The sequence below is a fragment of the Labrus mixtus genome, chromosome 4 (assembly GCF_963584025.1).
Source record: "Labrus mixtus chromosome 4, fLabMix1.1, whole genome shotgun sequence".
NCBI lineage: Eukaryota > Metazoa > Chordata > Actinopteri > Labriformes > Labridae > Labrus > Labrus mixtus.
The window spans coordinates 11,286,561-11,313,469 of NC_083615.1; the positions used below are offsets into that span (position 1 = coordinate 11,286,561).

General features: G+C 40.6%; 1 protein-coding gene across 3 annotated transcripts in view; it reads left to right on the forward strand.

Annotated features, from left to right (window-relative positions):
• The window catches only part of kcnq1.2 (potassium voltage-gated channel, KQT-like subfamily, member 1.2), a 181,034-nt gene that overhangs the window by 27,765 nt on the left and 126,360 nt on the right, over positions 1 to 26,909 (forward strand). For 2 of the 3 annotated variants that reach the window (XM_061035882.1, XM_061035879.1), the window contains exons 10-14: positions 19 to 153; positions 2,391 to 2,556; positions 5,946 to 5,972; positions 7,399 to 7,452; positions 8,196 to 8,313. In XM_061035882.1, the coding sequence (XP_060891865.1) occupies positions 19 to 153; positions 2,391 to 2,556; positions 5,946 to 5,972; positions 7,399 to 7,452; positions 8,196 to 8,313 (500 nt within the window). The remainder of the gene's footprint in view (positions 1 to 18; positions 154 to 2,390; positions 2,557 to 5,945; positions 5,973 to 7,398; positions 7,453 to 8,195; positions 8,314 to 26,909) is intronic. The other variant, XM_061035880.1, reaches the window with a different exon arrangement.

Consider the following 26,909-nt stretch of genomic DNA (forward strand, 5'->3'; position numbering starts at 1 on the left):
GTTTCCTGTCCTTCTCAGACACTCTGGAGGTGCTACTCAGCAGAGAAACCAAACGGCTGTGCTGCGACATGGAAGATGTACGTTCTCACTCCAGAGGCCGTCACACAGGTGGAACCTGAATCCAGCCCTTACGTCAGGAAACTCAACTTATCGGTAATTATCTGGTTCAGCTGGACATTTTTTAACCCCACCCTGCAAAATAACAGCGCCCAATCTTTTGAATCTTGGTCAAGTGACCTTTCGTTTGCTTATTTCCTGGTTGGTCGTAACTTTTTTTTTTTTTTTAAAGGTATCATAAATATGTGGTATTCCTCTGTGTATGGGGACATTTTCTTTTCTCAAACATGTTTGAAAGAATCCTTTGAAGTGAAGGTGACGTTCACAAAAGGAGCGTTGTCAGAAAAAGCCGGCAGGCTGTGATACTGTGTGGCTGATTTGCATCCGTCTGGCCCACACCGCATTGTCCCCTTGTGCAGTTCACCTTTCACAACAATATTAGCTATGTCGTGCCTCGGCCATAAAGCATAAAAGGGCAAGTTAAGTTCCCACAAACATACACACACAGGGAAGAATGCACAATGCACACAAAACACTCCAATACGCACACACACAGATGCCCCCCCCTTCCACCAGAAAGGCCGGACTCCACCAGGATGACTCGAGGCCTTTGTCTCGGCCGGACAAAGCCTCAGTCAGTTGAGATGATGTCACTGCCGCCTTTCTCATGGGAGTAAACCTTTGTCTAGTAGAACAACTACAAAAAAATCTTTGTGTAGCATTGAACCCACATGTATTGGGGAGATTGATGGCTGCTTCCGCTTCTTTCTGTTGAAGCACGTGACTTTCTCCTCTGACTCTCCTCCTGCTCCCCTCACTGTGTCTGTTAAGATTCCTCTCTGTCTTCTCCTGACTTTATTTTGATTTTCTTTCATCTTCTCTTCCCTTCCTGTCTTCACTATTTCCTCTCATTCTTATAACCTGTTTTTATCTCTTCCTGCTCTTTGTTTTGAACTCATTAACTAATAAAGTTTCTTCTTGGTCTTCCATCTTTTTCTCTCTCTCTCTCTCTCTCTCTCTTTCAGTCCTTTGATACTCTCCACCACCCTCTTCTCTCACCCACTTTACTAATGAGTCATTCAAAGCTCGGGTATTTGGATTGAACTGCTGGCCAGTTGTCAATGCCAGAGTCTGATCCGCTGAGTCCAAATAATTGAGTTTCTATAAAGGTCATGTTGATGACGTCGGTGTGGGTCAACAGGTCTGAGGGTTGGACTCGAGGCAACACTTAGGTCTTTGGAAAGCCCCAGACTAACTCAACACATAGCCATGATCTCACTGGAAGAAACTTTTTGTTAAATGTGGTCAGCTGATGTCATCAGTACGTAAGCGTCATTTTTCGATATTTGATATTTCAAGTGTTTGTTGAGAGAGAGCTTTTTTTGCTGGAATGGATGCTTAATGTGTAACAAAAAAACCTGAGATATGAAGGTGTTTGAGCAGGTTAGCACTTTGAATATTAGCTATGGTGTTACAAACTTGACTCTAGAGGAAAAGAGGTGCATGTTCACTTGAGTATGAATTATTTGCAGTAGGATTTATTTGAATCCCTGCTTGTGACATCAACCATGGGAGGCTTGCTAATTGTGGAGCTGCACAAAACATATTAGCAGTACAAAAATATAGATTTGAATGTTAACTTATATCCATTCTGTATTTAATGATTTTGCCTTCTTCCCCTGACAACAGAGGAAGAGGAGGTCAAAATCTAATCCAGAAATTGTTGCTCAAGCTGTCATATTCTGACCTCATGTCTGCAGAATGAATACATGAATGAAGGAAACTACAGGAACATTTTTAAGGCAGCTCTTCTCTTAACACGAGCAGAAATTAATCTTGTTCGTGACAATCATGAAACATTTTAATTTTTCACTACATGAACTGACTGGACTGTGGTGGAAAATCACATCCTGGCCTTTCTTCCCCAGCCACAATATTATACCTGATATAGTCTAAATGTGTAGCACAAAGCTGCATGTGTTTTGGATGTCTCTGGTGTCCTGAGAGTTTTGTAAACTCAAAGTGGGGTCATAGGCCCAAAAAGGTTGGGAACCACTGCTTTAAACTAGTATTTAAAAAAAAAAATTAGATTGGCTCTTTAGGTATGCTATTAATGCTATTAAATCGGGGAGAAAGATTGGGGAATGACATTCAGGAAAGGAGCCACAGGTTGGATTTACCCGGGCCTCCCTCTCTGGAGGACTTTAGCCTGTTGAAATGGGGCGCACACCAACCACGAGGCTACCAGCGCCCCTGTGATCGCATTATATTACCATGTTGGTCACACACTTTTTAAAGATTAAATTGGATGTTTTTTCCTCTCTGTCTGCTAGAAAAAAGGGACCAAGAGGAGGTTGAAGTCCAGAGGAAACGGCTCTATCATGGTGGCATCAGAGCAGACTGTCTCCATCCCACAGATCACCTACGATCACATCAACGACTCTGACGAGAAGAAAGACGCCTCGTATTTCCTGGAACAGCCTGGAGGACCAGTTGAAGGTAATAATCTGTAAATATCACTGCTTTCATTTTATTGGTAGGAACATAAAAGGTAAACAATTAGATCAAATACACATCAAGTATATAATATATTGACTTGCTACATTTTCAGTCAAAGCTCCACTACCTCAAAATACATGTTTTTAAAAGGAATTGTCTTATCTCATAAGCAGTAGCCAACATTACACACGCTGACCTCAGTTTAAACCCATTCATAACCAAATTTTAGTTTCAAAACTCGTCCCCTCATAATGCCATGCTCTGTGAGGGTGTTTTATGATTTGCATTGATTATTACCTCGAGGTTATCTTTTGCAGTTTTATTACACTTTGAGAACAACTGGCATTAGATCACATGTTGAGGACATGACAAAGAAACAGCCAGTGCAGTAAAGACACCAACATCTCTCTGAACCTTTTTTTTTCTTCCTCATTCAGATATTTTTAATATCTAAACAAAATCTATCAATACAAATCTCGTTGTATCACCTCAAAAGCTTAAAACTTCACAACTTTTATCATCTCACTTGGGGCATGCCATGAACTGCTGAGGAAGTTACATTCTGTTTGTCTGACCTCACTAGTGTTACGGCCCGAGGATGAGAATATCACACACAGAAGACTCCAACAGTGAAAAGCTTATGGTACTTAAATCAACACAGAAGTAAAGACATTAACGACAGAATGAATAAATTAAGCTTCAGTAATGATTCATGTTCCAAACTATACCGGGAATTTTCCTCTGACCCAACTATAAAGTTTAATGTTTATTTCTGTTCTAATGGGTACAGACATTATTGTCCCCCACATTGTGATACTGGGTGCTGACATTATAGTTTACATTTAGAGCCATTGTTGGTCAGTATTTCAAGTTGTCTACCAATTATCAGATATTGAGGCCTCATCAATTCCTCTTCTCGTGCTTATATAATTAACTTACATGGTTAATATTCTAGCTGCCAAACAGCAGTGTTCTTACATAATCCTCACATGAATATTAGCTTATTGACATTAGCAGCTAGCCCAAACATTGCGCAAGCATAACCTCACAGAGCAGTTAGCATTGCTGTGGATTCTCAGTCAAATTCAACCCCCTTTAAAAAATATATAGATTGTAAGTTCTATTATAACTTAAATTACAAAGTAATAACAGAATTGTCAAACTTCTTTAAACGTGGGTTATTGATGAGCTACTCCATGTTATCTCGGGTTATCCAGACAGAGGACGCCGTTACACATAATAGGAGGAGTTATGTTCTCCTCTTCACACAGTAAACAGGGGCCCTCCTCTGATCCTCTTAGACCAAAGATGGCTGCCAGGTGTCTTCAGTGGGACAGATGGAAGCCATTACTGTCTGTGGCGGTTAGAGGTCATGGTTACAAGCGCTTTACTGCTTCACTTGTCCCCTTTGCTGGCCACAGACCCTCGAACTGGGCTTGAGTGGAAAAACTTAAAATACAGGCTTTTCAAGGTTACAAGCTGGAAATTTCTTGTTATACCATTTTGCAGATTATCAATGTTTATGCAGTCAAGCCAAAGCTATGTCCTGTTTTTTCTTTATCCTAAGGCTGAAAATGCTTGGACCAAATGATTGTGTGTGTATCAAATAATTCAGTCAACAGATATATCTATGCAATTGTTCCCATCTCTCACTCATAAACATAGAAACTATGTCCGTTTTTTAGTTACAGGTCTCTGCTCAAAGTATATGATCGATGGCCGCTTTCTAAAGGGGGCGGTGGTTTCTCTTCCTGTGTTAAAAGCCAGCCCCTCTGATGGAATTGACCCAGACTGCAGGTTAATAAATGCACTTTATGAGTTTTTCCTGTCAAGGCGTGCCATCATAAAGGGAGCTGGAGAGGCTTTAAGGCAGACCATCAGAGGAGCAACCGCTTATGAGGGGAAAAGTTGTTTAGTTTCCTGCCTAATTGGTTGGATCCATATAATGAAGCAGAGCATGTGTGCATGTGGAAAAAGCTCACAATTTAAAGGTCAAAGCAGTAAAAAAAACAACACACATTTTATCCATTATACTGTATATTTATATTTACATGTTTACAGGCAATAAAATGTAGTTGTAAAATGTAGATCGTATGTCTTTATAATTGAATGTTTTGAAAATAGAATCTTTGAAAAGAAATGCACATGTTGAGACTTCGAATGGCATAAACCGTTTAAAGAGGCCAAACCTGCTGTCGCTAATGATAATGTGGAGAGTCAAAACAGCACGGGACTGTCTGCTCACAGACTCGCTGATTCAATCAGAAAACACATATCTGCAACTTCAGCTAATGTCTGCTTCACGACTGCTGTTTTAGGGTTAGTTTTCTTTTTTTTTAACTTTATTTTATCATCATTTTTTTTAGCTTTTATTTTAAATAGCTGTTGATGATGATCAGTGGCATCATCGGGCCTGGACTCATATAAGCATGACATGCATCAAGGTTTATTATGCCTCATAAAATATTTGTCCTATATAGCAAATTAGATTTTGCTGTGGGGGTTTTAAATTGAGCAATAATAAGATACTCCTTTTTATCTTTAAACCTGAAATAGTAGAGTTAGAGAAGAGTTTTTTAGGCCACTTTGGGGCAGCGGTGAGAAGTTGTGAGCAAATATAATCACAGATTTTATTTAGAAAAATGGCTGCCTGTTGGAACGATGCTTTAAAGGATAAAATCTCTGTAAAAATCACTGATGTTTTAGTATGGTTGTATTTGTTCTCTTTCGAGTCCTGCAGATCCAAAATGCTGACATGGCGGAGTAGTACTAAAAAAAAAACGGCTTGCTGGTGGTGAACTCTCTCACTGAAAGATTTCTTAAATACAACTTACACTTACATCATTATTGTTTTCTAGGACCTTCTTTCCTGCAATTAGCTAAATTACGTGGTATAAATGTCCTGTCTGCAAAGTCGTATAGCCTAGCTTCCCTTCCTCGTTTCTCAATAAAAGGGATGAGCTGACCGGCATCTCCTGTGGCTGATATACTCACTAATAACAAGTACCTACAACCCCATTCCAAAAATCAAAACATTTAAATGAACTATGCCTTTAGGGTTGTGAAGTGAACCAAGAGCAATAAAGTTTTGGACGGGAGAGGACTTCCAGATTCAGTTAATGATTGTCTGTAGATTCATGTAACAATATTTGTATTTGATGTTTTTGTATTTTGATTATTGCCACTTGAAATAAGACCTTAAATAAAAGTGATAGAGGTGATCTCTGTTTTTGGAGAAGCACATTTGCTTCCGCTCTAGAATTTCAGATCAAATTGATCATGATCTGATAAATCGATTACCACACTTTGAATGATTGGTGATCTATACTGGTGCTGTTGTGTTGCCTTTCCATTTTGCTGACCTAACAGAATCTCGCCATTCTTTGCAGGAATTACCAGAATGTTCAGACAAACAGGTGAGTCCTATTTCTATCACTGTTAAGGTGCACTAGATGGGATCCCATGGATTGGGTTATGACATTTTGTGACAGAGATGAAGCTTTCTCTTATGACTGTTCCCTGAAGTTTGCATCCCATAATTTAGTTTGTTGATGAATAAGTAAAGCCAAAATCCAAGTGCTATAAAAACTACAACGTAGCCTCTTTTATATCCCTGTTATTCTCAATCCAAACAAAGTCAGAGGCTGAGTCTATATATGTGATCACTGTGCTGTCTAACCAGGAGCGCTGTCCTCTGGTTAAGCTCTTTCCTGTTAAAAAAACTGCTCTGGGTTAATCATTAACTAGCCTGCCTTTTTAATGTGGCCCAGACACTATTTTAATTAGACTCCCAGGCTGGCTGGGCCTTTGTCCCCAACCGGACCAAACCAGAGCCAAGCACAGAGACTCAGACTCTGGTCATGAGCTGTCCTGGCCTGTTTTCTTTACTGGGTGCCCTGCCAACACCACGGGTGAGGAACAGGGCTGGCCTGGGTACGAATGGACAGGGGCCGAGGGAACCGTGGGGACCTCGACTGGGACAAAAAATGAGAGGGAGACAGGAGGGATGTGGAGGTGATAAGCAGCCATTGTGGAGCTCCAGTGGTCAGAAATAAACTGCTCATTGTTTGATTTAGTCAGTGTTCGGCTTATCGCTCCACTTATCTGTCTGGCTTCACCCACCTCTCTGTCTGTGAGAATCTCTCAATGGAGCCCCCCCCCCTTCCCTCCCTCTCTTTCTCTCTCCACCTCTATCTGACTTGTACTGTTTCTCTCTCTCCCCCGACCAAGCACGTTTGCACTGATGCATCAGATAAACTACATATTTGTTTTTTTCTGTATATGTAGCTGATAAGCCGGTTGTTGTCTGCAGTTGAGGCTAAAGATGGCTCTTGCTGGCCCTCGTTTTACCCCCTTCCCTCTCTCACGTTTCTCTTTCTCTCAATCCCTGTATGTGCTTCCTTCCGGATTGGACGAAGTCAAACAAACTCAGTGATGGAATACAAGAGAGGATGAATGGGTTTAGCTTGAATTGGACTGGTTCATTCTGTTCCTGGACACAGATTTGCCTCCATTCTTTATCACAATGGAGGCCTGGTGGTTTGGAGGAGAGACTTGTCAAACTCAGACGTTGACAGTCTGACTGCAGGTCAAGACCCGGCTACACATGTTATTCTTTGCTGTTGTTTTTAGCAGAAACAGCAGCCAGCCGGCTGAACCATTGAACGCCAGCACTGCAGTCTCTGTTTCCTCGCATAAACAGTCAAAAGACTTTTTTTTTTTTTTTGAAGTACTGAAAACTTTTCTATAGCTGAAATAGACATTCAGCATCTTTTAAGAGTAATATAATTTAATTCAGTGATGTCTTTCTTTCTTTCTGTTTTTTTCCCCCGATGGCATCAGGCCCTCCTCAGCATTCTTGGTCATCTTTCACTCTGAGCTGCCCTGGATCTCCAGGTATCTTTCTGCTTCTTTTAGTCTCCCTTCAGATAACTCATACTTACTATTGAATACATTGTGCACTCAGCGTCAGTCTGTTTATTTTGCCATTGATCCCCTTAATATAGAAACCATGGGTGGGAAGTGTGAAAAAAATCTTGTGATTCATTTTCTAAAGCTGTTCTCAATATTTCTTTTATTTTCTAAGCTCCTTAAAACATATTTGTCTATCTGCAAAACAAGCTGGAAAAAAAACGGGAGATTAATTTATGTTGGATCATTGTTTGAATTACTTTTTACATATTTATGAGCAGTGAAAATATAAAGCAATAGAATACAATAGATTGCCTTTGTTGTCAATGCACATTGTACAACGATCAACAGACAAGAGTTCAAACAGGGCAAACCTTTCCCCCACACATTCCTGAGACATAAACATAAGAGAGCAAGCAATTTAAATTTGGACAACTAATCACAAGAGGTTTTTTTTTGATTCTCAGCCTCTCAGGGCTTCCGTACTTTTTTCATTTGTCTTGTCCTGACTCTGTACAATGAGAAATGAATCCCTATTTCATATCGTAGTCTTTATGCTCGTATTCCTTCTCACTGCCAACTACCACTTTGTTCACTCACATAAACATTGATTAGTAATAAAAAAAACATCTCATGTATAAATGAAGCAGACCTGTTATACATTTAGACAGCTCGTCATTTGATACGATTGCACTAACAATTGTCTCCAAATTGTCTGTCTTCTGCAGTCAGGAAGAATCTTGATCACAGCACCTCCATCAGCTTCTCCCGCGCTAACAGCATAACAGATGAGCTGGACTACATGAGCGAGGACATGCCCCAGCCCGTGCTGAACGCCAAAACCCAGTAAGTCCTGAACATGTCCCCTCTCTCCTCTCTGGAGCCTCCATCGCTCTCCACTCCATCACCCTGCACTGACCTCCATTCTCTCATCCATATAATACTGATTTGCCTCCTCGTCATTCTGCCTAGAGGCCCTTTGTGAGACTAGAGAGCCCCTCTAGCCGCTCTCTAAATGAAGCTGTTTTGTTGAACTCTCTCGAGGGTTAAAGAGACTCTCGAGGGCCCAGGCCATATCAGGTACACAGAGTTATAAAGGGGATTATCCCTTTAGTCTAGAGGGAAATGTCAAAGAAATCCCTCTCAATGGGTTGTTGGACATGTTAAGGTACCGGATGGCTTGTCGCTACATGCCCTCATTGGATTGAGAATCAGCTGCTGCTGGTTAGTGTGTGAATTGTGAATGAGTTTCAATGGTTTTTTTCCTCCTAACGTGCTGCAGCAGAGCATGTTAATGACAACTCTAAAAGCAATGAAATCCCCATTATTTATATTTTAACTCATGTTTGTTTTTACCAGACCAAAAGACTGGCACTGTGATTTTTTTTTTCAAAAGTTTACACAATAGTCTGTGTTTAGAGGTGTTCACATAGAAGCAGAGTGAAAAGCCTGACAACATGTAAACAGGCTAATTTAGACCGCTAGAGTTGCTTTTCATTTGAGGCCGAGTCATGCAGCATCTTTTCTTTCAGATAAGGTACTGACAAGCAGGTAATAGAAAGTCCCACAGGAATAAATGCAGGAATGATGTTTCAATAGATTATTGGCTTTAAATTACCTTTAACGCTACAGCGGGCTTGGCTACAAAAGTTGTCAATCCATTGTAAACATCCAACACAGTGACAGCTTAACATTCCTAAAACTAAACATTAAGTGACATAATGTCTTTCTGTACTTTTAATATTTGTATTGGGCCTTTGTATTAGGGCCTGACCGATATGGAATTTGTGGGGCCGATATCCATAGTGATTTTGGGGGGAGAAAAAAATCGGATACCAAACATCAGCCGATAAACACATTTCTTGCGTTGATCCCCCAAATTCAGTTATCAAACATTTGTGGATAAGATAGCATTAGGAAGACAAGATGGTGATTCAACTGGAAAGAAATTGTGCATGTACATGTGTCACTGCTTGACACTTCGTAGAGTGATAATGTTTGTTGTAATCTAAATAACACACTCTGCTGCTGACAGCAAGAAAGAGAACTGCTAGTTTAATACAATGAAACTCAAATGAAATGCTATTTGACTTGTAAATAAATCTAGTAATATCAGCGATGAAATTAGCCGATACCGATAGTCACTGGGTATGCTAGTATCGGCTGATATTATTGGCTGGCCGATTAATTGGTCGGGCTCTACTTTGTTTGTAATACGAGTTTTGTGTATTTCAGTTACTTTGGATTAACAGAGTTAGTTATATTCGATTTTGTGGAAACTTTCTTAACAATCCTTATATTTTAATGATAGTTTCAATTATTATGTTTCGATCTTATTGCTTGGAGTTGTCAATACTTAATAATTTAAAAGCTAAAAGCTATCCTGTCTGTCTTTCATTCAAAAAGTGAATTTTTGTTACTAAACTTGTGTGTTTATTTATCCTTTTATTTCAGACGTTGTTTCATAGATGTTGTTAATAACTGCATGTTGAAGTCCTGCATCCTTGTTCCTCCAATCCCTCAGTCGATTGAGTCTCTAGTTTTCAGCTTGTCCCATTCCTTCTACTTTCTCCTCTCCTTACACTCTTGAAGACAAAAAAAGTATAGTCCACCTTTTGTTCGGGGGAACACAGAGTCCTTACCATGTCGGGTGAAAAGCGGACTTGGTTTCCCCCCTTGATTTCCAGGTTTAGATCAAAATATCTGAAAGATGATAGAATGCTCTTCACCTTCAGAGGGTCACCAAGTCTCTTTATTCTAATAAAAATATGGAGACAATCATTTTTTGCAGTAAAGTGAGACTTATGAGCAGCAGACACGTTTTCTCTCTTGCAGTCTTTTGACCTGCCCCTTCGTGGCATCGGTCCAGGACTCTTTCTCTGCACAGCATTTGAATTCCACAAGGTACTGTACCGGCTCTCTCACTTTTCTTCTTCTATTTCCCTTTTTCTCTTGTTCTCAATCTCCATCCTTCCATCCTCACTGATCTCGTCTGCTGACCATAGATCATGTGAACTGACAACATAGAAACCATAAAGCCACCGCTAAAAACTCAAAACTTTTAACCATTTTATATGGACAAGCTCCGCAACTTTAGAAAAATATGACTTTGGTTTCTCATATTTCAGGATTAAATGTCTGTTAGAATCAGGATTTCTTTATTTTAACCCAGGTATGTTGGTCTTTGAAATTAAGGTATCTGCATAAAAATACGTACCATATCCATCCATTATCTATGCCGCTTTCCACGTACGGGGTTGCGGGGGGCTGGTACTGTATCAAAAATTCAAAACATTGGAAAGAGCTGTCTCTCCCCCTGCCCCCTCCCCTCTAGAGTCGATGTGCAGGCGGATTGCCATGACAGCTCGCTTGCCCACTTCCATCGCTGCAACACCTGTTGGCTTGCTGTTTGCCTGGCAAACCAGGGGGCAACCAACACGGCCATGTGAGGGTGCCTTAAAACCACCTACCTTCTCTGGTCAAAACAAATAAGATCAAAGATCATTCAGGATCGGAATCAAAACATAGAATGAGGACATACTGGCTGCTGCATTGTTGTCAGAGAAACCAGCACTTCAACATAGCATGTTACCTTCATGTCTGATGACACAGTAAGGTGATTTTATTATTTAATTCAGTAGATATCTGACATATCGCTCCTTTAAACTGAATGTTTATTTTTTATTGAATCACTCAACCATGTTATTGTGACTCTCTGCACATCATCAACAGTATGACAAAGTGAGAAAAGGAGGGCATAAATAGATTAGAGGTGTGTTAGTGTATGGACATTTGAAAGTGAACCCCGATGGCAGGAAAAAATGGTTCGCATTGTTGGAAGATAATTCGTTACATCTCCGACCCACCATCTGCCATGCTTATTACCGTCAGAGACAGTGAGACCCAAAGTGCCCCTTAAGTGGCAATGAGAACTCTATAAAAATGTTCAGGTATGAGCTTGTTAAGCAAGGAACATACTGAAAAAAAAACACACTCGCCATGTCTAGGACAGACGCTGTTTTCCAAACACAAGATGGCACTTCTCTTTTATAGTGTGCTTAAAACATAAACGTATAATACGTCAAAATGCAGCCCCATGTATGTTTAAGTGGAATCTTCTCCATGTCGTTATGATGATAAATATAACCTTTTTGTAAGTCTACTATCCAGGGAATTACATTACGCAGGATTGTATCTAAATCAGTAAATAACAGCTGCAGCATGTGGTCCCTTTTTCTGCCAGTAGTTTGAAAATGCATGCCCCCGGAATCATGTTAAAAAATTGTAACTTTTTTATTTTGCTCTCATGGAAAACAGTTTTTTAATTAAACTTTGTAGTGCATGTGTTTGGCATGGTTGCATGCTCTTGAGGGTGTGGGACCACTGGCTGTAAATGCCTAAGTGTGTGTGTGTGTGTGTGTGTGTGTGTGTGTGTGTGTGAGCAAGTCTTCCAGCTGCAGACACTCAGTGTCTATTTGTATCCTTTGCACGGCTTCTGTGCCCACAACTCCGCTCTAACAGCCAAGCTGAGATTTGGGCCATGCTGGGTGCTTTTCCATAACAGCTGGTTTGTTTTGCCTGTGGTGTCACGCCACCAGGGACAGCACTGTCATTTGGAATCCTTATCTTGATTTCAGCAGACAGTTACCACATCCACCCATTCTGCTTGAGGCAACTTGCACGCACACACACTATGTCAGTTTTTCAGATTTGCAGTTCCTCCATTAACCCCAGCCTGAATGTCACTTTGACAAAAGCTGATCTTTTATTTTATTTTATTTTATTTTATTTTATTTTTATATTTCTGGCACTTTTATCGCCTGTATCTCTGTGACAGCATGGGCTGGAACGTTATTCTGTTTGCTTTTACTTTGCAGTAGCAGACTGCCCTCCACATGTGTTTGTGTGTGTGGTGTGAGAGAGAGAAAGAGAGAGAGGCATCAGTACAGCTGGCTGTGACGTCACTGGGCTTCTGAAGAGGAAGTGGTGGAGGGCAGTGTCCGCACGCAATCATCTCTTTTGCTCCCCTGAACTCAAAACATACACGCACACCTACTGTACACAAACACACACACACACATACACACACACACACACAAGCAAACTTTCCTTTTCTGAGTCATCTTTTTTTAATTGCTGTGTTTGTGTATTTAATACCAGCTTATGGTTTGTTGGATTTTCTAAAATATTTCAAAAGAGAAAATAGTAAAAAAGCACAAACACTTGTTCCACCAATGTCAACATAGTTCTTTCCTTGTTACTGTAAACACCACTTCTACTATTTGTTTATTTGCCTCTGTGTAAACAAAGACTGATTTTGCTATGATTTTTTTCCTTTGTTGTGTGTGTGTGTGTGTGAGGATGAAACTTTCTATGATTTACCGGTTGACTGCCAACTGAATCCATTACAAACCACCGCCAGGCTCGCTGATATGAAATGCTCCGCACAGCAGATTGACATTTACCCTCTTAGAGAATGACTAAATGTTTCTCATTAAACTTCTTAGGCCACAAACAGAGGAAGGCCTTGTTTAGGCGATTGTATCGATTGTGTGCTATCTGTTATATACTCAGCCTGTTGTAATACCCCTCTTCTCCCACAGTTCCTTGTAGAAGTGAATCACCTCTCCTCCTCTCTATTTTCCCAGAAGACACCAAAAAGGGGGGAAAAAAAAAACCTCGCCTGGTTCAGTAGTTTCTGCCATCTTGTGACCTGAGGCAGTCGCCCCTTCCTCCTGCCGGGTGTGTCCAGCTTCTCCTCCCTCCTCCTCCTCCTCCTCCTCCTCCTCTCAGACCTGTAAAAGCCTGCATGGGCCACCTGCAGGCAGCTCTTAATTAGTTCCCCTCTTACAAGCTAGCCGGAGATAAACAATGAAAAGCCACTGCAGCGCCACAGGAGGGGGTCGCAGGCAGAGACACATGCATCACGGTCCTGTCCTCTTCAAGTAGGGGCCTCTCTCTGCTGAGCAACTGGCGTCTTTTGTGCAGAGCTCTGAACAAATTGACTTTTTGTCTGCGCGGCCTCTGTACGCCTGTCTCCTGCACTGTACTCTCATATTGATGGCACAGAGGGGTGTTTCAAACATATGGTATTTGGTTAGGAGGAATAAAATGCAGTCTCGGTTTCTGTCACAGGAGTCTTTTTAAACCTTGAGAATTGTCACTTTGAAAGATGTTTGTGATATAAATCCAAACCCCTCTCCCCGGCCGCTTTTACCCTCTTTTATTCAACTCTGTGCTCCAGAACATGTGCTGACCAAGACGTTATTTTATGAGGCTTTATGCGAGATTCAACAGTGAGTGTAATGTGAACATATCCAATAAATCCTTTTTTAATATTTTTGGCTTTACTGCCAAGTATTAGAATGACAAACCAGACTGAGGGCCCCACTTTGGGCATATGCAGCAGACACAAATGCACACAGTCTTATGCACACAGACAAACGGACGGGGTAAGATCCGTGGCCTGTGCGGCTGCTGCTGCTTTATGAAAAGATAGTGAAAGAAAAGAACAAATTCGCCCTGGTTTCTTGACTTTCTTCCAATTTCTAGAGCAGAAAAAAGGACAGAAAATAGTCTTGGCGCAGTAAAACAGCCACATGCACACTTCTCATATTCTGGGGACAGAGGAGTTGTGCCTGCAGGGATTCAGTAGTTAATCTCATTGACAGAAAAACTCTCAGGTTTTCATGTGGTAGCTGAACTCCACTCTTTACTCGCGTGGTCATTTTAGAATACGTTTAATTGAGCTCATTTCTGGAAAATTAAACCATCTTAAATGCTTCAGGCAATCTGACTGTACAGTTCTATATAGTTAAAAGCATGGGGAACTAGTATGGTAGTAAAATCCTCTCTGTAAGTATCCTTGCTGACAGACTTTAAGTCAACTTGTCTATTATCCACTAAATTTGTTGTCTTTTAAGTTTCCTGGGTGAAAAGAAGAACTCATTTAATTGATGATTACTTTCTACTCAAACGCACATTGACTTGCAGTTTATTGTGCATTTTAGCCACAAAGGTACAGTTTGACTTGGGATAGGGTGACCATATTTTCAAATCTCCAAAATCTGGATACTTTAATTTGACCACAATCCCCCGTGTATCGATCCACATATGGGTGACCTGCACTGATCACACAAGGTGTTAGTAAAGGTGCCCTCCGGAGGAGCTCGTTAAAGTCGGTTGTCGCCGTCGTATGCTTCGCTGAAGTAGATCGTAACAGTGCTACTTCCGGGCCTGTACCCACCATTTCTGTTTGCTCATTTTGATATGGCTTTGTATGTCGCGTTTCCAACGTGGACGACTAAAATTTGGACAATGGGGACTTTGGACACGGAGCTTAAAAAACTGGACCGTCCCGGTCACATCTGGATGTTTGGTCACCCTAAGTTGGTAGTCTGAACCATGACGAACAGTGCAGCCGCATGCTTCTACTCTTTTCAGCAAGGGAGCCTGTGATGTTGCTACTAACTGTGCAGATGAGGTTTAACCTGCACTTTGATCAATTTTTACATGAAGGTTTATGACTCCCAAACTCCAACTAGTTTGTTAACAACCTACATCATAGAAAATAATCATGTTTTATGTCATTAAAAACTAAGGTATAGTTAAACCCCTTATAGCATGAAATGGAAAATAAATAGTGCTGGATCATTTTCAACTCTAAAAAAGGTCAAAAGGTTTCTTTCAAGACATTATTATTGTTGTATGTTTTATAGCTTAACATTTTAAACATTAGTCAAATTGAACAGTTCTCAGAGCACACTAATATAAATCACACTCTGTATACTGTAGAGACATGAAGATGCTGTGCTGTTATATTTTTTTTACTACACTGCAAAGATATTTTTGATTCCTGCAGCATATTCTCACACCAGCACCTAAAAAAAGAATCAGCTGGCCCTCTGTGGTGATAGACATGTCACACCCAGGGTAATAAACAGCTGTTTTATGAATTAATTAGTGGGGTTCACTCATGGTCATTGTGCATTAATGAAAGCTTTTGTGCTGCTTTTACTCCCCGTCACTGCTGCTGGGGTTCAGGGAGGGTTTAATGGTGGCATCAGTGGCTTGGACACTTTACGGCCTTTTTTCCACACTTTGAAAAAAATCAAAGACTCGTCAAGGAACTTCCTCATAAATATCAGACACGACCAAATAAAACAACATTCCCTCACCAGTGTACTCTCTAACTGCTTCATCCAGATCATTGACTGGCTTCAGTGCAGTCGTTTGAAACAATATCAGCACCTTTGTGGTAGTTCTTCTTAAACGGCCTCGACTCTTTACATAGAAGTGAGCTGAGTCTTGGCACCATTTGTGTCGACAGAGAAGAAATACACAGACTGGTTTTTCACTTGTTTACCTTGTATGTGTGTGTTTGTTCAGCGTCAGCAGTGTATCTAAAGATCTTGACAAATCTGGTTTACTTATCTCAGCCCCCCCCTTCCTCTTGTGTCTGAGGTATAAGTGTCTATACCAGTGATACTCAGCCTCGTTAGACTTAAGACAAAAAATATTTCTGCAAAAGCCACAATCAAAAAACCTCTTTCTTTCCTAAAATATTTGATTTTTTTTCCCAAGCAGGACCTAAAAGAGCCACAACTAGTCCCAAATGAGCCACATGTGGCTGGAGAGCCTCGGGTTGAGTATCACTGGTTTATACCAAACGCAAACATTTGAAGAAAAATGATAATGAACAAAGAAAATTAACACAGGAAATTGCTGTTTTGAAAACATGACTCCCTAAGCAACGCTGTGATGTCACAGCTACTTTGTCGTTTGTTTCAGGGCTAAGCGATACAAAAACAAACATTAGAGCTTGTTTTAATAAGACCTGAGTGCTGTTAACAATAACTCTACATTAATAATTATACGTGTTTTTGTTAGTTACCTTCAAAATGAAATTGCTTCTTGCAGCACTTTTTTTTTTTTTCAGCTGCTTGGATTGTTTTCATTTCATTATGTTTGTCTTCACAGATTGCAGCTTTTTATCACTGAGGGTAATTACACAAGTTATCAAAGAACCTACATTATTATGTAAAGTTAAACTATTAGTCCCCTGTTAATGAAAGTCAAATTAAAGTAGCCTGAGGATATTTATGTCGACACTAAATGAGCAAAATGAAACAAACTGATTTGAAACTCTGGTCGGCTGCTCATTTAAAAGTGTTTCCCTCTATATGAGTAATTGCAATTTTTACCAAAGGGGAAGTTGGCGGCCTAGAAACAAAAACACATCTATTCATAAGGCTGGGAAACAATTATAACTCTTAAGAATCACAGATCCATTCAAAAGAAGTTGAGCTTTTCATTAATGGTAGTTACATTTGTTAGCAGCAAGTCAGTAACTATTCAACTAAATCCAAAATTGTTCCCTAATTCAAAACAAACATGGAAAACACAAACATGTCCCAACCACAGTTACACTATAATTTTGTGGTGAACACTGATAAGGTACAACATGACTGGTTGACTGAGGCATACAACTGCAGGGCTGTAATTCTGAGTGAACTGAGTGAACTCAGTGTGCATGAAACAGATCCTAAAATAGCTAAAAGGAAGTAAATCCTTTCTCGCCATGAATGTTGTGAGAAGCATCCAGAACACTGAGGGATCAGTGGTACTACTGTGGTAGTAGTAGTAGTAGTAGTAGTAGTAGAAGTCATAATGGTCGTTATTACAGTAGTAGTAGTTGTTACTGTGATATTCTAGTAAGTCTTAAAGTTGTAGTAGTTGTGATAAATGAAGTCGTTTTTAGTGGATTAGTTGTTGCTGTTGTAGTGTAGTAGTAGATGTGTTTGTATTAAACCCAGTGGTTGTAAGTGTACTAGTAGTAGTTGCTACTGTACATATTGTAATAGTTCTAATTGTAGTAGTAGTAGTTGTTGTTAAAAGTGTGTAAATGAGTTGTAAAACAAAGGACATAAAACAATCAAGACAAGCTATCTCAAGTCATAAACAGTACCTGCAGCACTGTGGTAGTATTGATTGTAGTATTGTAGTTGGAGGAGGGGTTGTTATTGTAGAATTAGTCACAGTGGTTGTTGTAGTTCTAGTTATATTGTTTAAACACCTAAGTTAAAATGACCATGACCTTATGTGTTGTCCAGCTGACATCACAGTAGTCCCATCCTGACAACTCGTACTCTGACTGGAGAAATCAAAGTGAGGCCCAGCCGAGGCGTTTCTCTTGGAGGGTGCCCAGACCTGCTCTTGATGCTCCCCTGTCTCTTAGAGGTGTGTCTCCCTCCCTGCACCAATATCAAGGGCACCTGTATAAATACGCTTTGTCGTCTTTCAGTGTGTTTCTCTCCTCCTCCTGTGCAGGGCTCACTTTCTTCTTCTCTCCTCTCGTAGTAAAAACAGTAGTCTGCAGCAGCACCTGAGTGGCCTGTTTGTACAGCCAATCCTAATCCTGCAGCCTTCCACATCTCTCATGTCCACCGTTTTTCTTTTCCTGCCTCCCTCTCTGGGCTTTTCGTGCTCTCAGGTTTTCAAAACACACCAGCCGTGCAGTTTGATGTGGGCCAGGGGGGTTTATTCAGGTGTGGCAGCCGGTGCTTCCACCGCCCAGTCTCTTGATGTTGCGTCCATCTGCGGCCAGGTGCCTGAGCGGCCTCTGAGAGCCCAGTGTTCCGGGCCTCGAAGATGAATAAAGGGCCTGTTGATGGAGCTCGTCTGTGGGGCCCTGCGGTTTCTCCCCTCTTACACGCAGGAGCAGGGACGTACTAGGGCGTTCACCTGCTGGAGAGGAGAAGGGTTGACTATGCCCCGCGCTTTGACTGCAGGGGAAACGTAAAACACGGCGGATGCGTTTGTGTGCGTCCTTGTGTCCTCCACCCTGGCTACGTGCCGACCCCATCTGTCTGAATGAACACCTCTGTGTATGTCTGAGCTAAGGTTGGTCTCGGTCAGCAAAGAAGAATTGGCTCAAATTTGCTGCCTGGCATTTCATCAAGGACACATGCTTCAATCCCTCCGAGGTTGAAGGGTTTGGGTGTATTTTCTTAGGAGGTGTGATTGGTCTAAAATTTCCCCTCACTTTATTTTAGATAGAAAGAGGATGGTTATTAATATAGTGTGAACATAAAGGTATATCGGTCGGCTTGAATTGCATTAAAATATGCATTTAACACCCAATTTTAGAATTGAAAATCAACTCTCGAAGTAAAGCTCCACACGGTGAATGACCTCACTGCGGGTTTATATTAGACTTGATGTAAAGGTATTTCAACACTTGTAATTCTATTTGTACTACAGGGTAGCTGCAAGTCTTGAAAAGTCTCTTGAAGTATTGAACTCTAAAAAGTTGATTTCATTTTTGACTTGTCCTATTTTTTATTTTTCCTAACTGCGGATGTATGGGAGTGAATAAATTCAGACACTCAGTTTGGTGTGCGTGTGCCTGTGTGTGTGTGTGTGTGTGTATTTTACTCTGAGTAAGTATCACAGTTTCTAGATGGCCCATATTTATTTTTAAAAATTACAACTTTGCATGTGCACCTCTGAGGGGTCTTTTGTTTGTGTGTGTGTGTGTGTGTGTGTGTGTGTGTGTGTGTGTGTGTGTGTGTGTGTGTGTGTGTGTGTGTGTGTGTGTGTGTGTGTGTGTGTGTGTGTGTGTGTGTGTGTGTGTGTGTGTGTGAGTGGTTTGGGGGTGTGGGGTTGACTTCCCCTTTCTGTGATTTCAAGTCACACAATTGCTTAAAAGACTAATTTGTTATTATTGTTATTGTTATTATTATTGGTTTGCTATCTTCTTGTCTTATGGGTAAAAATGGTGTATAAATGGTCATAAATGGCGAGCCAGCTTGCATGGATGGCATCCAGAAAAATTAAGCTAATGATTACTAGATTTGTATTTAGGAAGTGAAGACACAATTATGAGAATATGTTTAAAATTAATGTTATTAAATTATGATTGGTCTCACTCTCCTAAATGATTTGAATGCATGACTGGGAAAAAAGGGTCTCCAGTAGTAATTTGCATTATAAACATCTCTTTGAGAGGCCTGGTGGTTGGTGCATGCGACCCATTTTTGGAGGCGTGGTCCTCATAGGCGGGCAGCCTCGACCTAAGGCTCCTTTCCCACATCTCGTCTTCCGCTCGCTCTCTCTCTCTCTCTCCCCCCCCCCCCCCCCCCCCCCCCGATTTCTGGCCCTATCCCGTGTCCTGTCTCTAAAATTGGGGCAAAAAAATCTCCAAAATGGACCTTTAGAAAAACGGTCTCTGTGTTTATGAAAAGTGTCTAATCCCTGGTTTTACACTTGCTACATAATATCATGACTGAAACAATGCAACAGTTCCGCGTTGCCTAGTCGCGAGTTATAGGTACAGATCAGCATTTCTGTTTTGAGACTCTTCCTCTTTCAGTAGCTTGAACTTGGAGGAGTTTGTTTGAATGTGACTTCTCAGAATGAAAAGTGTCTATGATTTCTGTGAAACTGTCAACATGAGAACTTTTCTTTGAACTCTAGGAAGAAAGGGGAAGGCAACAGACAGTCACCCACGTGCTGCCTCTATCACACCACCCTCACCAGACTTCACGAGTGTAATTGGGGACACCCACATGTACACATTTTAAAGTTCCACCACAGACAGTACTCAGGAATTTGTCCCTGTCTTTGCTTCGTAGAGAAACGCTACCACAGTGTTTGTGTGGTTGTCTTTTCTGATTAAATGAGTTTATCTGACATGACATCTTGGCTATTCGAAGAAAAAGATAGACAATACATTACAGGAAAGAAAAAAAAAATCTTGTTATGTTCCAGTTTATTTTTTTATTCACAGTACTTACAGATAGAGAGGCAGTCTGTGGGTAATAAGTCAGACTTCAAAATGCTTCTGCGGCCTGAGTCTCTAAAGCCGCTGAGTGACAGAAAAGCTTTAAATCACAGAAAGGGGACAGGTCAATCTTGGCCATGCGTCAAATCAATCAACTCCATGCCCCAAAACCTGCACACACACACACACACGCACACACACACACACACACACACACACACACACACACACACACACACACACACACACACACACACAGAAACACACACTCTTCTCCCCCTTGCAGAGTATTTTTTCCACTGCTGTGAGCATAGAGCCCAGTTCATAATGAAGGACCCCCCAGGGAACATGGCAGGGACTAATAACTCTCTTAATAAGTCTCTTTTAGTGCTGAAAGGCTAGTCTCTTTATACTGCAAGTGTATATGTGCTGTAAAGTCTTTTCCAGCTCACTACTGTAATTTTATGACTGTGTTTTATCTTTTTCTTGTAAAACGGAAGTCATTAGGTGTGTGTGTGTGTGTGTGTGTGTGTGTGTGTGTGTGTGTGTGTCTGTGTGTGTGTGTGTGTGTGTGTGTGTGTGTGTGTGTGTGTGTGTGTGTGCAGCCCATGGAAAAAAGTCCAAATGGGTGAAATTAGATAAAATATCCTCTTTCAATTAGTTTTGTGGCCTTATAAGATGGCTGATAAGGGCAAAGTTAGTTTTGGGTTTCATGCTTTGGTTCATTTGAATAGAGTTTATTGAGTGTTTGTGTGAACAAAAATTGACTGGCTGCTTTACTAAAGACTCAGAGAGTACACATATACCAATAATGTAAAAGTAGCATAGACAGAAAATAATTTAATAATGAAATGTATATATATTTTTTACCCCACATCTTTAAATCAAAATGTAAATTCAGCTGAAGTTAAAGAAAATGAACGTGGACTACAATATGAAATCATCCAGACCAAAGCAATTTTGGGTTTAAGATTGCCATGTAAAAAAACTTATGACAAAAGTATAATAGAATCAACACATTTGGTAAATATAAAAAAACTGTATTCAGCTACAGTGAAAATAAAATAAAGACTTCAACAGCATGTGTTGAAAATTGTTGTTTCACTGTTACATAATAAAATATTGTTTATGCTGTATATAACCAAACTGCATGGCAGAGTCATTCATCTACTGTTACAAGCTGAATCAGAATGTGGAGGAGGATTAAACTGAAACATCAAAGATCACGACTCACACTGAAAAGGGTTTAAAAGAAACAGCTGGATGTATGATTTGAGTACAGTGACAATATTTAATCAATAATGTATCAAAAACGGTCAAATAATTCACACAGTGATTAAGGATCATTTTGTCTGGTTATATTTTCTGTGAGATGGATTATTTATTTAAGGGCAGTCCTATAAATTATTTTATTTTTGTACTCGGTTCATTCTGAGTCATTATATTCACTGTGATTGCAGGAAAGAATAGGAGAGATGTAGTGAAATTAAATGTCCCTTAATGCTCTTTAAACAGTCGTATCAGAGCTGCTAGGCCTTTAATAAGTCTTTTTGCAGAGCAGGCATGTGGTTTATTTGAAAAAGATCCTCTGGACCAGGAAATTTTAAACCCTGTTTCTATTGATGATAGTTTCAGTCGTGATAGTTAGATATTTAATTGATCCTGAGGGAAATTCAAACTATTTATATATATATATGATAATCACATTTCATTTTATTTTTCAGAACTGTTAAAAACATTGAGATTGTTTTACACTAATTTTATATTTAAGTTGAGAAATTATAATCAAAATGTTTGTAGATGAATTGTACTTTATTATTGACTTCATTATTTGATCTTACACTGGAACATTTTAGTGTAACAGTTTCAGATTCATCAGGTGTATTCAGGTCGTCAAAGTGAGACAGCATCAGAGAAATAAATACACAGCAGGAAAACCTTAACTCTGTAAAAAAAAAAAAAATATGGACATCCAGGAATTATTCACAGCAGTTAAAAATAAAAGCCTAACATATTGTATAACAAAAATGTTAAAGACTTGAGAAATTAAATTTACACATATTCAAATGTAAACATACTAACAAGGAGATGGATGGGGTAATGTTTGTGGTACAGTCGTTACATTAGGATGAGAAATAATTACTACAAATATCATAAATCTGAAATAAATAGGATAAAACTGCCGGAGGTGAAAAGTATTCCAAACAAAGGGTTTTCAATCCTGTAGAAACACTCTAAAGCACACCGAGTGTGTTCTTGACAAAGTCCAGTAGAACTTTCTTGACTCTTGTGTTCAGTCACATTTTAAAATGATCATATGCAAACATTTTAATCCCTGTTGATAAAAGCGTCTGCTAAGTGAATTGTATAATTGCTTGATTTGTTAGTGATAAAGAAGTGACATTGGACAGAACTGTTGCCGTGTTAAAAAGCCAAACGTCAGCAGTTCTGCGGTGTGGAGGAGGGGAGCAGGAGAGTGCATGACAGTCCCCTCTGTGACCAGCAGGCTGTGCTGAAGCAACATCACTCCACCTTTATGCCCCCACCTCTTCTTACTGACAGACAGGGCCACAATCTCTGGATCCTCATTTTTTTAAATATATATTTGAGTGTAGATTGAATATTTCTCCCTTTGCTGGATTTCCACAGAGAAAAAGAAGGAAACAGTAAGTGTAGGGTTGAGTTCAAGTGGAAATATCCTTGTCGGAGTGCATGGCTTTGGTATCTGCAGCCTGGTGTGCCCACTACCAAGACCATCGACACAATCACCTACTACTACTCCACTCATCCTATTCTGTCTGCAAATCGTTGTGTTTCCATCTCACTTTTCTGTTCTTCAGGATGAACGAAGATTAAAGATTAATATGCTTTAAAACAAATGAACCGAGACAAACTTTCCCTGCTCTGTCAAAGCTGGGTTCTTCAGTTGTTCAGTTGATTTGTCTGCTTTTTTTTTTTACTTGCTAACAAAATCGCAGTGATGAGCCAGTCCCAGCACGGTTGATAACAGTTTGGTTCCAGATAAGTAATCTGAGCAGGCCACTTTTATCTTTGAGCAGAGACAAGCTGTCTTGGTTGTGGTAACAGACTGATAAAAATGCTACTAGGTTATATGCTTGTATGGGCTTCCTTGAATTTGCAAGCTTCATATTCCAGTATTTACAACGTTTTTCCAGACTGTTCTCTAGGTCAAGTAGCCCTTTCTCTAAATATTTTTCTCCTTCTCCTCCTTCCCCTTTCTCTCTCTCTCTCTCTCTCTCTCTCTCTCTTACCCAGCCTGGCCTGTGTACAAGTCCTAGCAGTTGTCAGTTTCAGGAAATGCAGCGTGCTCTGTTGGGAAGTGAGGTATCTGCCTCTGGGCCAGAGTTTTTTTTTTTTTTTTTTTTTTGTGTAAATTTTATCGGCTGCTTACGGGAAGCAGCAGATCCCGTAAGCGGCCGATGTTCACTCGACCTTTCCTCTCTTGCTGTGATTGTATGCAGAATGATACATAGGCTGCTTAAATAGACACTGCAGATGAATGGAAAGCTGGGGGGGGGGGTGCAGGGTGGGGGGAAGCTGAACCCCTGCCCCCCTATTGTCTTAATACATAGTACAAGTGTGTGTGAGTGTGTGCATGCATGAGCGACTTTTTTCATTGTACATGCACACACACACACACACACACACACACACACACACACACACAACCACACAATTCTGTATAAACATGAACAGTTTCACACATTCAAACCGAGCACGGTACTTTCCTCTCAGTAATCCAAATGCTTTTACAATTTGTTTGACATGTGATTTCTACATGGACCATATTTATACTGCTGAGCTATAATTCAGCCCCCCACTGTGCACCCCACCTACACACACACGCACACGCACACGCACACGCACCTACACACACACACACACACACACACACACACACACTTGCCTCTTTACACCCTAAAACAGTGCTTCAGATTGAAAGCCCTTGCAGCCTCACATAATCTGCAGAGCACCGCTGCAGAAGTGAGTGCACAAAAGCAACAAAAACAAAATTTGAGGTGGCGGGCACTCGAATGTGATGTATGAGCAAAGTAAGAGTGTGTGTCTGAGCGTGTGTGCAGGAGTGGGGGAGAGCAGCTTGAGTCCAAACAGGATATTGTAGTACACGGGGGCAAAGATTCTTCCTGCGGCAGTTTGGCTCACTGGGTTTCAGGACAGACTTGGCGACAAGCAGGCAGCACCCCCTACGATGTTTTTACACACACACACACACACACACACACACACACACACACACACACACACACACACACACACACACTGAACCTCCTAGCCTCCCATCAGATAACAAACTCAATAGCCATCCTCCCTCTTTTACGAGGGAAACAACATTGTTGGAGTCAGTGACAGCTTCCTGAGAAGAGAGAAAACTAAACTAAACAATCAGTCTTTTGTCATAGAAATTATTTATTAATAAAGAATAAGTTCATGAGTTATAGCAAAAAATGTGCACTAAACACATTATCTCAAGCTACACTTTTTCAAATTTGTACCACAGTAAGTGCAATTCAACATTTTTGGCGTACTTTTCCCCCTCAATAAAAAGCAGTCTTTTGGTGAATAAGTTGGTTTTGAACTTTCCAGTGGAGACGTTATGCTTCGTCCAGGTCACACAACGGTTGTCTGATCAATCTGTCATTCCATATTAAACCATTTGTCAGAAAAAAAGAGAAAAAAAGTAACACTCCAGGCTAGAAAACTTCAGCTGGAGAGCTGTTATTTAAAGCCTGAATCCAGGCCAGTGTACTAGAATAACCCTGCAGCAGTGAGATCTCAGTGCTGTTTTACACCACTGACTCTGTGCTGCATTTTTCCACAATAACTCTGATGGAGTAAAGAGTCCCCAGACGTTCTCCCTCGAACATATTTCATCATTTGTGCACAAACTCCAGGTATATAGGGTTGGAGCGAAGAAGGTTTTTCAGGAAAATATCTGAGAGTGGAGGTAGAAGGGGGCCGAGCAGATTCCCCTCATGTTTGAGAGGAATGACGAGGGCAAGAGGAGCGCAGTGTGTGTGTGTGTGTGTGTGTGTGTGTGTGTGTGTGTGTGTGTGTGTGTGTGTGTGTGTGTGTGTGTGTGTGTGTGTGTATGTATGTGTGTAGGTGAGTGCAGGGAATCATCTCACGAGGATGTCAGAGCAGTAAAACAAGCTGTCTGTCTGGTGCCAGATCCGGCAGCACCTGTACACTCGCTCCATCCTGGGTGCTACATCCGTCAGACTGACTATGAGAAACTTCTCTGTGCACCATGTGGACAACATATTGTAGAAGAAAAAAGCAGATCACGAATATCAACACTGAAACAATTTGTGCAGAATGTGAGTCGGAGCTTATAAAATTATTAGCTTTGGGTTTAGACCAACTATTCTCAGTTTTGATCCTTTAGCATTCGGTTATTAGTATATAAATTGTGCCCTCATTTGTTACTGAAAACGTATGTTGTATTGAAACAAGTGAGGCAGTGACAATCAGAAAGGGGTATTTTTTGGAAATCTGGAATGAGTTTCATTCATTACAAAAGATGAGATGTCAGTGTAATCATTTATCTACACCATGAAAAACTACTCCTTTATGTATCAAGAAAACATTTGTTTGTTTTTGTGTGCTTTTTATCACTCTAACGTTTGAGATTGTTTTTGTTTCTTTTCCTAACATTATCCTGCAGCTTCGGCCCTGAAATGCCATTCCAATGATTAATTTATTTATCAAAGTATCTTGTACCCTAGAAAATGGGTTATTATTCAAAAATAGCAAAAGAACAAAAAAAAAACATTTCAATCATATTATTTTTGCCTAAAAACAACAAGGTCACTCACAGCCCATTTCAAAACAACCCCTGAGCCCTTTTCTTGAAATGTTCAGTCATTCCTCATGTGTGCTTTCTTAATTGCTAAGGTTATGATTGATGAAAGATGAACCCATCCCTCTCTGCCTTCGCTTGGGAGTACATTCATACTCACCCCCAAGCAGGGAAAAGCAATAGGAAGCCAAAGCAATAAAAGGCTTTGACATTGATGGGCCTGTTTCCCAAACACTTAGGACCTTAAGTCGTCTCCTCTCCAGTCTGGCTGCAGGGGCCGGGGGGGCTCCACGTCTTATTGCTGTGTCTGACCAGAGTCGCCATGCCCCAGAGAGGGTCGACACTTGGTCTCGGCCTCTGAGTTTCTGTCTGTCTTTCTTTCTGTCTGTGTGTGAGTCACTGAACATGCTACAGAACAGGCGGTGGGGTAGGTGGGTGAGGAATTTCTGTGTGTGTCGAAGGCCTTCAGCAAACAGCCCGCACAGTGTGAAAGCAAATACACAGAGCTGTTCTCATGTGCAACAAAAAAAAAGAGAACTACTTCTGACTGTCTTCTGATCAACTCAGCCCAACTTTATTTATGTAGCTCCTTTCATACAAACATGCAGCCCAGAGTGCTTCAGGAACAAAATTCAAATATGATCAGAAATGCAAAATGATGGATTGAAATTGTTAAAACTAAATTAGTACAACGGTAAAAATTAATTGATAGACATCAATGAATACAAATCTGTACAATGCTATATAAGGTACTATAAATACCAGTGATAAAGCTACGGTAAAAACAATGATGAAAGGCCAGAACATAACTCCAAA